At 42.7% G+C, this 13,747-nt stretch overlaps 1 protein-coding gene across 3 annotated transcripts in view; it reads right to left on the bottom strand.

Moving 5' to 3' along the window:
• Positions 1 to 13,747, bottom strand: part of LOC124115121 (dynein axonemal heavy chain 6-like) — a 98,237-nt gene that overhangs the window by 33,548 nt on the left and 50,942 nt on the right. For all 3 annotated transcript variants that reach the window (XM_046475943.2, XM_046475945.2, XM_046475944.2), the window contains exons 32-46: positions 13,413 to 13,574; positions 12,714 to 12,851; positions 12,063 to 12,216; positions 11,171 to 11,655; positions 9,704 to 9,895; positions 8,829 to 9,025; positions 7,509 to 7,692; positions 6,187 to 6,414; positions 5,114 to 5,335; positions 3,750 to 3,897; positions 3,372 to 3,529; positions 2,656 to 2,787; positions 2,171 to 2,342; positions 1,343 to 1,506; positions 955 to 1,086 (exon numbers count right to left, since the gene is read on the bottom strand). In XM_046475943.2, coding sequence (XP_046331899.2) covers positions 955 to 1,086; positions 1,343 to 1,506; positions 2,171 to 2,342; positions 2,656 to 2,787; positions 3,372 to 3,529; positions 3,750 to 3,897; positions 5,114 to 5,335; positions 6,187 to 6,414; positions 7,509 to 7,692; positions 8,829 to 9,025; positions 9,704 to 9,895; positions 11,171 to 11,655; positions 12,063 to 12,216; positions 12,714 to 12,851; positions 13,413 to 13,574 — 2,868 coding nt within the window. The remainder of the gene's footprint in view (positions 1 to 954; positions 1,087 to 1,342; positions 1,507 to 2,170; positions 2,343 to 2,655; positions 2,788 to 3,371; positions 3,530 to 3,749; positions 3,898 to 5,113; positions 5,336 to 6,186; positions 6,415 to 7,508; positions 7,693 to 8,828; positions 9,026 to 9,703; positions 9,896 to 11,170; positions 11,656 to 12,062; positions 12,217 to 12,713; positions 12,852 to 13,412; positions 13,575 to 13,747) is intronic.

The following is a 13,747-nucleotide window of genomic DNA, read 5'->3' as shown; positions in this document are numbered from 1 at the left end:
CACCACAGGGTTGGAGATGGACTGGACGTACAGTCGGTAACGCTCAAACTCCGCAGGCCCCAGACCTTCGCACAGGGTGCACCGGGTGTCCCCGCAAGGAACCCTGCACCGCGGGCAACGATCATGGGGATCCCGGGACGACAAGAACTTGCGGCACACACCGCAACACGAGGAGCAGGGGTAGAGGGGGTTGCAACCGGGGACATTTCCATGTCAGACATGTTTGTTTAATTCTATGAACAAAGAGCAAAACATGGTTACAACGCATGCACCACAATGATTCACAAACGAGCATTTTCACAAGAAAATAAACGAACAATGTGAACATATAACATACACATATAACATATAGAGAAATAAGTGATGTTAACCCCCAAAACAGACAAGAACAGGGGAAACGTAAAACACAAAGTGCATACGCAAACCCCGCAAGTATAGAGAAAAAAGGGCGGGAAAAATTCTCCGTTTGGCGGGAAAATTATAACCAAGCGTAGCTACCGCAACACCCCATAAAAGCACAGTTTATTAGAGAATAAACTATAATAAATATCACCGAATATTTGAGGAACGCTTCAGCAGAGGATTACACGTCTTGCTACGCAAGCGAAGGAGACAAGAGTGAAGGGTGTCACATGGCAGCTAGGTGGCTACGCACGTGTTGCATGAGGTAATTGACATCTCTGTGGTAGATTTCGCTATAGCAGCAGTTGTGGGAGACAACAGCCTCGGTATAACAGTGGTAACGTATTACTTAATGTAATATACAGAACTCAGTAATGTGACTACAGTCTGCATTGTACTGATCTCAGTAATATGACTACAGTCTGCATTATACATAACCCAAGGCAATAGTGATGCCGGAACAATTGACACAACAGAGATTTCACCACATCAGATTCCAACTCAATGATATTCAACTGTATTATCATTGCAATAGCTCCAATTTATACTTACATCTTGCAAAACATTCTTTAGTTTGGTAAAGTCGTTCAGTTCTTCATACATCTTATCATCAGCGTTGGCACCCATTTTCATGAAGTTACCAAATATTATAGGATGTGTAATAAATGAATTTGGCTCCATATTCTGTGGAAAAAAAGATCAAATAAAATAGTTAGTAGATCTATCTGCTGAAAAAAGCATATAATCTTTACCAAGAATCAGCAGAAATAAAAAAAACCCTACAGAAATCTAAATTCAATAAGATATAATCATTTATGAGATATCAAAAACTCTTTCAGTCTTGTTATAATTTACAAAGAAAAAGGGAGAAGAAATATTTCTGGAACAAACATGTGGAATTGAAGAACAGTCGTGTACATGAAAGAATCAGGCCACTCACCTCTCCAAAGTGCTTGCTGGCCATCTCTGACATGATCTGGTGAAAGTAAATTTTGTCCTCATTATTGATGAGACGATCGTGGAAGACACGCTGGCACTCGTGACAGAACAGACGGAACACCTGCTTGTTGTCACGGATCACTCCTGGGTCTGCCTGCAGGATACCTGAAACGCCACCACCACCGCTCTATGTAAAGATACTAAACCATGCTTCAAGTGTTACTATCAGCATTTGTCATGTTTAGTAAAGGTTATATTTATATTGAACTGTTTCTAAATTTGAACTGGATTAACAAAAGTGGTTTTAAGACATTATTAATGTAACATATTAAAATAGACAACTGTGCAAACAAAAGTACAGCAGTTTTGACCAGTATGTTATCTTTTACCTGAATGTCAGTGTTTTGTGATAAACCTGTGAATCTGTCTTTCTTGAGTTTAGTTTAACACCACCTTGAACAGTATCTCAGTTTTATCATGGCATGTCACCTTGATGTGTAAGGAAAGCCGATGTAATGCAGGGCTTTGTTCCACAAACTGATCTTAGCACTAAGATGATCGTAACTCAGTGCTATGATTTCTTTGTGAAACAAAGCCTGGGTCTTAGACATTGACCACTATTGGGAAACCGACAAGCACAGGTACACTGCTGAAAACGCTTAGAAACAATCATGGCAAATGATTCAAAACCATGTTCATCGGTTACTGACACGTCTAAGGGGCACAACTCTGCAAGGCTAATTGCAGCACCAGCACCAGATGACTGGTCTACCCTGCTTCTTCAGTGACCAGAACACTGGAATAAACATAAAGGAACCATGATCTGTACCTTGTACACATTTTGACAGATCTCGGAGGTTGAAGACGTAGTGAGACTTTGCCGGGGTCGGCAGAAGGTCTGTGCTCATTCTGCCGTATATCTCGACAGCGGCGGACACGATGGACTCGGTGGCCTGTCTCACAGCATGGGGGAAGTCCATGAAGAACCCAGTCAAGATAGCCTGGAAGAAGAACAAGCCACAACTTACACTGCAGTCCAATCTCATTGATGCAGAATTGAACTACAAGTCTGCTATGTAGGTACTTTGGGGGAGTTTCCGACTGCTGGCGCTGGGATGAGCCCAACTTTTCAACCCTGGTATTACCCGACCCTACCCAGGTACTCGCTGAAGGTCTCAAGACTTGGGACTAACTGATCCATTGATATGGGTAATAATTGTGTAGTGCCATGATCATGCTTCAGAGCATGGATATCTGCATCATAAATATGCATTTTTTATTACTTATTGTTATTGACAAATGTCTGGAACTGACCATGAACATTTGTTTGAGGCTGTGTTCAGTCGGTGGTGGTATGGTCAGCATACTGAAGTGGCGGACTAGACGAGGGGTCACCAGGTTACGGCCACCGCCAGGCGGCGCACAGGCAGCAGACAAGGTCACATCCTGTAAGAGTGGATCATGGGAGTTGTTATCAATCAGGAAACATACTTCAGCTGTAACTTAGCAGGATATTTCACATGAAAAGCACCAATTTTCTATTATACAGGTTTGGAGATTTTGTAAGGTAAATTTTCTTAAAACCTAGTAAACTTCTGCAGAAATAAGAATTTTTAAATGGCATGTGAAACTTGGTATTTGTACCACAGATTGTATAGCTTCTACACTTTCTAAACATTTGTGCCTCTCGCAAAAATCGAATCAAAGTCTTTTATTTACAAATTTTCCAACATATCAAGACACACACTCTTCAAGGCTATGAACAAAACAAAACAGTTTCAGCCCTATTCTACTGGTACATATCAGGGTTGAGTCATTTACAGCAGGGGGGTTGCGGGTCAATATGACAGAGGACCGTTCCAAGCCATGACAGGTGATACAGGCAAGTGAAGTGAATGCCTGGTAATGTCAGAGGTAAATGGACAAGCATGCGGGTGGGGTCACAAGAACAACTGACATTTCACCACTACTATCTGATCATAACTGACAAAATACCTTTGAACAAATACAAGAATACAATTTGATCCTACCTGTATGTCTTTCCAGAAGAGTTTTTCTCTGTCGTAGAATCCACCAAAGTCCTGATATTGTCTGAGGAGTTCGATGGGCGGCTGGGACCCGTAGGTGTCCAACTTGGGCATGTTGAGGTCATCAATGAAGAAGACGACACGCTTGCCAATAGGTGCGCCTGGAAACACAAGGATGATAGTGTTCTAACAACTCACTCCTTCCATGTGTATGTCCAGATTACTTGTACAAAGTACATTTCTCACTATCTTCACATTATAAAACTAATGTCAAGGTACTTATATTTATAGATGATTTCTGCAACAGAGTGAACAAAAAGAGCAATTTCTGCATGTTCTGTTGAATGATGACACAAGTGTTGATGGGACGGAGTGACTGACCTAGTACTGTCTTCCTCCTCTTCTCCAGCTTCCCTTCTATCATCTCCTGTGTTCTGGCACTGCTGGTCTGGGCCGAGAAGTTGATGAACACCGGAACATAGTTCTGGCGTTCTGATATGGTGTTCAGCAGGCCCCGGGCAATCACAGACTAAACAAGATGTAGCAGGTGATCATATGAAATTTCTTTGTACATTTATCTATTCTTGACAACAACAACGAAAAATGTTATAAACATAATAATATCAAAAAGAGTATACAATACCTAGTTTCTATTGCCTACCTCCAGTGCCTAACTGAATGCAGCATTTGTTGTAAAGACACAAGTTTGTATTTTTTGTCCATTTGAAACTTACCAACTACTAACTGTACTCAAAATATAAAAAAATTCAAGCTATTTAGTTAATCACCAAGCAGTGATTAGCACCACGAATTAAATGCAACAAGTCAACAACTCATTTCAGACAAGTGGTTCAAACAACATGACTACATTATTGGAATATCCACTAGTCCTTACAGAGTTTCACTAGTCTCAGACAGATCTACATCATTACACAGACAGCCCATTATGCAGACAGCCCATCATGCAGACACCCCACTTTGCAGACACCCCATTATGCAGACAACTCTGCACCCTCCCACTACCATCCCAATCTGTTCTGTTCCATTGTCATCATCAAGAACATTGAGGAGGGAGAGAAGATCAACCCTCCTCCAAGTGTATCGTGAGATAGACAATCTTTTTGCTGGACTCAAGGAGAAGTTTGCACAGGGACTGAAAACCCAACCTGACTTGCTGGATGCTGCTGACAATCTTGTTAAGTTAAATTAAGTGAACTTGTAAATCAGTGCTTTACACTGGCCCTAAATCAGTGCTAGATGACTTGATAAATTGGAAGTCTGTTTTAATACATTGTTGAATTTTGACAGAATACAAATATGGAGAAATAATGCATATGACATAATAAATCAGTACTTTGGATGTTGTCTGTGGGAAGTCTGTTGTAATATGAATATCTGTATGACAGTATAAAAATATGCAGAAACTCATGTTTCATTATTCAGACTAATGTCTGCAAAGTAGGATGGGTGATACCATTCTAATGAAGAGGTAGGAAGGTAGTAAATGGCAGTGCATTAAACCTTGTGTTCTGTTTGTTTACGCTGTCTGTAAACTGGAGTGTCTGCAAAATGGGGAGTCACCGTCTCATACTAGTGGCCACATTTATATAGCCCCGCAGTACAACACACAGCAACAACACACAACATCCTATCAGTAAAACGAAGAGTTAAACTTCCTTTTTTTCCTGGCGCATATGACAGCCATAGGAGCTTGTATTACTACTGTATGTATCCTCCGAACCTACCTTTCCCACTCCTGTCCCTCCAGTGTAGAGGACTGACCGCTTGACCGACAACAGTTTTTCCAGCAGGTAGCCGAAGCGGACAGTGTCCACGGTGGGGACCAGCATCTCAAAGAAGGACATATCCTTGTTGTACTTGAACTGAGGGACGATCTTCTCCCAGGAGTCCATGCGGCGGGTCTCAAAGTCCATGTAGCAGCCCCAGAGGTCTCCACCAGATGGCAGCTGTAGGCAGCAGAGGGGAGGTGAGTGGAGGTGAGGTGAGGTGAGGTGTGGTGAGGTGTGGTGAGGTGAGGTGAGGTGAGGTGAGGTGAGGTGAGGTGAGGTGAGGTGAGGGAAGGGGAGGTGAGGTGATGGGTGGTGAGGTGAGGTGAGGTGAGGGAAGGTGAGGGAAGGGGAGGTGAGTGGTGAGTGGTGAGGGGTGGTGAGGTGAGGGGTGGTGAGGTGAGGTGAGGGGAGGGAAGGGGAGGTGAGGGAGGGGTGGTGAGGTGAGGGGAGGGAAGGTGATTGATGTGAGGGAAGGTGAGGTGAGGTGAGGTGAGGTGAGGGAAGGGGAGGTGAGGTGAGGGGAGGTGAGGGGAGGGAAGGGGAGTGGAGGGGAGGGGAGGGGAGGTGAGGGTAGGCGAGGGGAGGTGAGTGGAGGTGAGGGGTTTAACGTCGCGTCCAAGATTATTGCACTTATATGACAAACTGAATGCACGTGTTAGTGTGTTTTGCTGCTTGCACTAGTCTGGACTAATTTTATAGTGCTAGACCACTGAGATACCATGCCGCAGTTTTACATGAATACCCCACTCAAACACAGTATACTGAGTATTCCGGCCTGATCAGTCCAGACAGAGTAACAACAAGTACCATCTTTTAACGACTTTTCGTATGACACAACTTGGGATCAAAACTCAGACATTCCGCTCTCCGGGCGGACGTTCTACCACTAGACCATCGAGCCCCAAAATATTTAATCGCCTCACCTCATGTTGAACTTAAACTATAATACCGGTATACATTTTCTGGAAAGATTCATCAGCTGAAACCTGGTACAAAATCTATCTGATTGGCACAAGTCATGTGCATACCTTGGCATCACCGTTGTCTTCAAACTGTCCCCGGGCAAATGTATCAAAGGCATCCCAAAAGGTCTCGACGATGTTGCCACCAATAGCCCAGATGTAGGAGAAGACGAAGGTGGTGCAGATGATGGGGTGGAGCTTGTTGGGGTCCTGGTTCAAGTCCGGTCCCCCCTTGGCGGGGAACAACAAGGCCTCCAGGAGCTTGCACAGAGTCGTCACCTTGCTGATGTCAACCTGGCAACACAGGAGTGGAGCATCACCTCACAGATGCAGCTGACTGGGAGCCAGGAGAAGATGATCTACAGTACCCAAGTCACTAGTGACCACAGTCACATGGAGGACTGACTCACACTGGATGGCACAGGGAAGGTGCAGGCTTTCAGATCTGGTCACTTTCAACCACACTGACTGATTGTTATCCAAGATGCTTTTAAGAAGTTTTCCTATTTTGTCATGATATAGAAATATGTCCTATCAAAAGATATGTTCTATAAAATCATTAAAATAACCTAATGCCTCTTGTCTCTTGTGAAATCATTGCAGACTTTTGAACCAGGTGGTTGGAATGCGCATCCACTGTACCACCTTCTGGACCATGCCAGCATGTCAGATCACATGTGTTGCTGTGGAAATATTTCTATTTGTTACCATGGCCTATGAGGTGTTTGCTAGTAATCTAACCATATGTTTATACACAGATTTATTTGAATTATTGATTTCACCATGTTTAACTGCTTTTTGTATAACAAAATCTTGTTAAAATATACAAATTTTGATTCCTGAGTGAGTGAATGTTGTTTTATGTCACAGTCAGCAATATTCCAGCTAGAGCGAAGTTGCCTGACATTATGACTACCTGATACCCTTAAAACATGTATCATGAAACTCTTCACAGCATCACTTTGTTCAATACACTTTCCAATGTGACAGCGGCATGAGCTAGAATGGAGCTTCTGGCAGTAGTTGTTATGTGGCCAGTAGTGAGGACATCACAACCCTAGGTAACACACACCACAATAACCCTGTAATCTCAACACTTGCAGTCTAGTCATTGGGGTATTACAGACAAGGTATTAATCTATCATACTCCAGAATATAAAAATAAATTAGGTGAGAAATCAAAACTTAGGAATTATCGCCAAGACTCAGGATCATAATAGGTTCAGGATAACTAACATTTCAGCTGTGCTAAGAGTTATATACTGTTGTCCTTCAACTCACATTTCATGGACAGTAGAGGATCTCTTAGGGTGAGTTTACATAATATCAAGCCAGTTATACAGAAAATACTCCAGGAGGGTAATTCTGCTGTCAGACTCTGGAGTTACCTGACCGATGGTCTGTAAGCATTTCTTGTTGACAAACTTGAGTCCATCAGCGACATATTTGGTGAAGAGCTCCAAAAGGAAGTCTCTAGTCTCCTCCTTCAGCTTGTGTGACCAGCTCTCCATCCATGTCCGCACAAATGGCAGCCACTGAAGCTCCTCCGGGTCCACAAACACCATACCACACCTGGGAACATCCGAGACACGAAGCAGAATAGAGTCAGTGGGGTGCTGGGATTAGTTTGAAAAAAACAAGGAAACAGCGTTATCACTATCCCCTGTCATGTGTGAGTGAGTTTGGTTTAACAAGTCTTTGAACAATATTCCCGTTATACCATGGCGTGTAACCTTAATGTGGTGCAATCCATGAGCACAGGTATGGTGCTGAGAAACCTAGAAACAAAATCAGAGTGAACTGGGTTTGGACCCAACAATCATAGATTTCAGGTGTGCTCAAGGGACAGAGCTTGGCGTCCCATTAAGCCTTAAGAAGTGATAAGTACTAGGATGGCTTCATATGTTATCTGAAAATTTGAGAAAATCTGTTCAGATTAGAAATTAATACGAACGAAAGGTCCCTTAGCTGGAATAAATATATTATGGCACCAATTTTCGAACTCAGTCTTGATATGTAAAGATTCTCTTCGATAAGCTTGCAAAGTTTCATTCATGTAACATCAGTAGTTTTTGAGAAAACTTGTCCCCATTGAAGACACTTATCACTAAGTAAAAAAAGTTTTTGTAAGAAAGTATTTAACAGGGTTTTGAGTTAAGCTCCGGAAACGAACACCACCCTTACACAACCTAAGTCAAACTTGTTGCCATGGAAGCATAAAAAATAAAAATTTCTAAAATTCCTAAATAGCAAAAGGCACCAGTTCAGGATGAGTCTCATAGACATGCAAAGTTTCGAAGAGAAATATTTAACGGTTTCTGAGTTATGGTCCGGAAACGATTTGGGGATGCACGCATACACAGAAGCACGGACGGATGGACGGACGGAACCCATATCAATATCCCCCTCCAACTTCATTGGGGCGGGGGATAATAATTTTGTTCACAGAATTATTTTTTTGGGGGAAAAAATCGGTTTCACACATGAAGTTTTTTGTCTTCTTTTAGATATTGTCAGGAATATTGTCATTTAGAGCAATGAAATAAATGATCTTAGCAAGATCCACACACTTGACAAACATTGCAGGATCTAGTGGAATCATACGGAATCCTTTTGGCAATCAGAGATTTATAGATTATAAGATTTTGTGTGCATATAACTTCATTTGGTTCAAGGAGCAATTGCAGACAAGTAAAGCTGTGACTGACCGACTGACTGTGGCAGGGGAGGCAACTGCGAGGTCCTGCACTTCAAACAACATGTGTATGAACGGCGTGAACTTGATCCTCTCACTGTTGGCGAGACACAGCATCTTGTTGTCATCCAACACCGTGTTCATGTTCTCAATCCACAGAGCATCCACGGGGCCATCACATACGATCCACTGATGGTCCTCCGACGTGTCCTGGGGGAAACGTTAAAACACTTCAACCTCACGCATTCCAAGTTCCCGTCTCATCATACCAAGGGAGTTTAGCTAAACTCAAATTTGTACAATATTTTAGATGTATGTTTCCATGTCAGGTTAATTACAGGAGGAAGCCCGAAGTGATGCAAGTCTTAGATGTCTACCACTTTAGTGAAACCCATGAACACAGGTCTGGTGCTGACAAACCAAGAAACATCTCAGCAGGATTCTGGGATGTGAATCCATGGCATGGAATTCTGGCACAACTAAGGGACACAACTCTGCTGCACAGTGAATTGCAATGCCTTAGATGACTGGGCAGGCTGCAACTTGAGTCTCAAGTTCAAAATCTGGGTCAAGTACAATTTATTTCCATCTTGTGAGCTCTGCTAATAATAACCCATAAGTAAGGACAAGTTTGATGCTAGTTTTTCAATATACATCTGCAATGTGCTATTTTCGCCACTGTTCCAAAGCTCAAGTCTAGTAAAACATATTTCAGTCCAGTAAACTCAGCTAAAAAGAAACCATATATTAAGATTAAATTGTTCTGAAATAGGTATCTCTAAAAGACAATTTCAGGCCACAAGACAAGAACTGTTTTGAGCGCATACTGTTGGCCAGCCTGTCCCCTATGTACACAGTAACACAGAGCAAGAGGCAGAGAGAGTGTACCTGCACGGTCTTCCTGACGGTCAGTCCCATAAGCCCATCATGCCACTCCAGCGTCAGCTTGTCAATACCTCCGTACAGTTCCTCCATGGTAATGGCCTTGGGATTCATCAGATGGCAGTAGACAGGCTGATAGAACGCGTTATCAGTGGACAGGCCGTCTGCATGGAGATTTGTCAAAGTGGTCGCCAATATCTGCACAAAACAATCACATACAGGTAAACAGGTAAATATCTAAAGTTATAGAAAAGTAAATGAGTGTGTGATTGAACATTTGTCCAGCAGGACATATAGAAATGGTTTTGACACATCGTTACCACGCGGGGAATTATTCCCTGGGCCTTTGGTGTGACGAGATACCACTTTAACCACTAGGCTACCATCTTGGTTGAGTGATTGAATGTTTCTTATGCTACAGTAAGCAATATTCCAGATATTCTGGGTAAGATAAACAAGTTACAGAATATGTAAGCAATGATCCATGCCACCGACAAAACATTATGTGCAAACATAAACACGATCCTCGTCAGTCAAGTACAGGACACTGGGCAGGGTTTAACTTGACCCAGAAATGTTCATCCAGTGTGGATAAATGTATAGAATGGACACAGAAATGAAATTACCGTATTTGACGTAATAAGCACCCAGGGCGCTCTCAAAATTAGAAATAGGGGGCTCTTAATAGAATATTATTTTGGTGAAAGAGTTGAAAGATAAATTTCGTGGTTTATGGCGACAGTCTGAAATGTTTATGTACGACAGATATATTTTCCCAGAATTTAATTGCCCATAATTAAGGGTGCATATAACACATGAGTGTGTATTATACGCGAATAAATAAGTCTTATTCTTTCTTTGATCAATCGGAAGGGGTGCTAATTGGGATTGTTCACCAGCCGATATATCAGCAAATATCGCTGTGGGCACTTATTAGAGCGGGGCGCTTATTACGTCGAATACGGTATATCCCTCAGAGAAGCACAATATTGTTCTTTGAGCCAAATTCTTGGAAAGAAATATGCAATTCCAGTATTTAAAGTAATTATCAAATCTTACAGTACACTACACCATTTCAATATTTTGCAGAATTCTCATATTTCCTTTAAGGACCCTTGTCATTAATTATTAGGTTACTTTTTGTAAGTCAAGGTAAAACCCTGAGAATCCCTGCAGGGTGAAACACAATATAAGTGAGTATGGTTCTACACTGCTTCTAAGCAATATTCCAGCAATATCATGGCGGGGGACATCAGAAATGGGCTTCACACATTGTACCTGGAGAACCCGGGTCTTCGGCGTGATGAGCGAACACATTAACCACTAGGCTACCCAACTGCCCCAAACACAACATAAAAACAAATACAGAATACACAGACTATTAGAGTTCATCAAGCAGCCACATCCTTCAATTGCTGTTTTTGATAGGGTACTCCACAAAAGATTCTTAGGGAACAACTAACTTCAACATACCTTGTAGATTGTAGTCTTTCCACCCCCAGTTGGTCCGACCAGCATAACCCCATGTCGAACCAGCATAGTCTCGTAGAACTGGATAACTTTCTTCACTTGAGCCTCCACATGCTGTAGCTTCATGTTGGCCTGAACGCCCTCAATCTCGGTCTGGAGGCGTCCGTAGTCATGATCAGGGATCTCCACCCCGGGGAACAAGTCCGACAGGATGGCTCGGAACAGGATTGCATCTTGCTGTAAGAATTTGGGCAGGTTGCTGTCTCGGAGAGCACGGATGAGCACCACGTCCTCGTGTTTGTCTGGATTCTGACGTTTAAGTGAGCCAGCCATGACTAGCACGGACTTGACGGCACGCATACCGAAGTCGTAGTGATCCTGCTGTGAGAGCTGCTCACTGCATAGCTTGTACATCTGCACCATCTTCTGGGCCAGATTCTTGGAGGACTCGAAGCCCTCGGAGTACAAAATCACCTCAGCAATGAGACCTGAGGAAGGGTCATCGTCACTATTACCACCACCATCATCATCATCATCATCATCAAAAGCATAATTTGGACATGCTCTTCAAGAAATACACCTTTTTCCCACTTTCAATGACACAAAGAATCAAGGGTGTGATAGGTCATACAACTTCCCCATTTCCCCCAACTAGTAAATATACTGACAAATATGGTGACAGATAGGGTAGGCGCACTGTAGGACCTTGTTGAGTACCGGTAAGGGGCATCAGACCCAATGATCAATGTTCATCCTGTCAACTACTGGGACACTGTCTGTTCTGTATTAAATTGTTACATGCTGCCATCATATAGCTGCATCATCACAACTACAGCATATAATGATACTGACTAAAACAACGCTGACTGACAAGACAGATTAGCATTCGACTTACGGTAGTCAGGCACCATCATAGCAATGGGTCTGAAGAGAGCCTTGAGGTTGTCTGGCAGCTCTGTCCTCCCAGCATAGCCGGGGTTCATGGTGATGAAGGCAGCACACGTCGCAAGCAGCTTGATCTCGCGCCCCTCAAACATGAATCTGGACAACTGCAAAAAACAAGTTGGATACCATGTCAAACCCCACACAACTGCAGATCTTGCAACATTTGGAAGCTGTGAGCTGGTTAAACACAGCTTCAACAATAGTTCAGTTATATCAGCTTGCTGTGGGAGGAAAGCCTGAAGTGATGCAGGTCTTACGTTTACCACTTTGGTGAAACCCATAAGATATGGGACTGGTAAACCAAGTATCACAATCATGGCCATTTTTGGATTCAAACCCACAATCATCGGACCCTTGCATGCCTAAGGAATGCGCTCTGCATAAAAAATTGCAGTGCCTCAGATGACTGCATCAAAAAGTTACTGAGAGTTAGGTAATTCCTTCTTACATCTTTTAACTCCTTTTTGTATCGACAAGTATAACACTGAATTTCTTGAATCAGATTTGAAACATGTTCTGAGAGTAGCAAAGGTACATGGTGTATAACAAGTTTGTCCTGGGAGTCCATCATCACTGAAGGAAGACAGTTGTGTTCCCCTACCTTCTGTGCCTTGGCGTTCCTGATGGTAATCAGCTGCTGTGCAATGACAGACAACACCTCAATGTCGATTCTGTTGAACTCATCAAAGCAGCACCAAGCCCCGGACTGGGCCAGACCCGAGAAGAAACGTCCCATCATCTGAAACATGCAGACCGTGTACACCAGCTCTCCTCACAATCATCTGTAATATTGCTGACATGACATAACATCTTAACTGACATGCTATTTTCTGTCAAAACACAGGACAGACTTATTCTAAAAAATTAGTATCAAAGTATAAAACTCTAATATCAATAATTTCACAAAACACCACATACATGATGTAGTTTAATGTCTTTCCAGTGAATAAAAATTATTTCAATAAAAATATTTCAGGCCATTAATTTGGTCAAATGCACAGATTTGTTATGAAACAAAATCAAGGATGGACAGCCTTAGAAACTGCCATGAAACACTCTATGAATTCAAATGCCTTTGTTGAAGAAATTAATAAGTTAGGAGAGTGAGTGAGCGAGTATTGTTTTACGCCGCTTTTACTAATATCCCAGCAATACCATGGCAGGGGGACATCAGAAATGGGCTACACTCAACTGGGGCCTTCAGCTCAACGACCAAATGCCTTAACCACGAGACTGACAACCACCTTTCTACACAGTTGAATCACGTAAAAGATTAGTAACTTGGACTGATCTGCTTTACCTTGTAGTCGAGACCATCTGAGCAGTTGAAGACCACACACTGTTTGGCCAGCCCCTTGGCCAGATCTTTAGTGGTCTCAGTCTTCCCCGTCCCGGCAGGTCCGGCCGGAGCTCCCCCGAGGTCCAGTTGCAGGGCCCCCATCAGACACAGGTAACACCGATCCTGGAACACAGTCTCTCCCTTCAACTCCACTCCTACCAATTGACTTACAGTAACTTACCACTTCATTCACTTCTACAGCTAATTAAGTGTAATAAATGAAGGTATAAAATAATAGAATAGCAGTATTTCCTTTTCTAGAACCTGCTATACATTCAGATACTATGAAGATGTGA

Source organism: Haliotis rufescens, unplaced genomic scaffold (assembly GCF_023055435.1).
Source record: "Haliotis rufescens isolate VD_foot unplaced genomic scaffold, xgHalRufe1.0.p SCAF_14, whole genome shotgun sequence".
Taxonomy (NCBI): Eukaryota; Metazoa; Mollusca; class Gastropoda; order Lepetellida; family Haliotidae; genus Haliotis; species Haliotis rufescens.
This window is presented reverse-complemented; position numbering and strand designations above follow the sequence as displayed.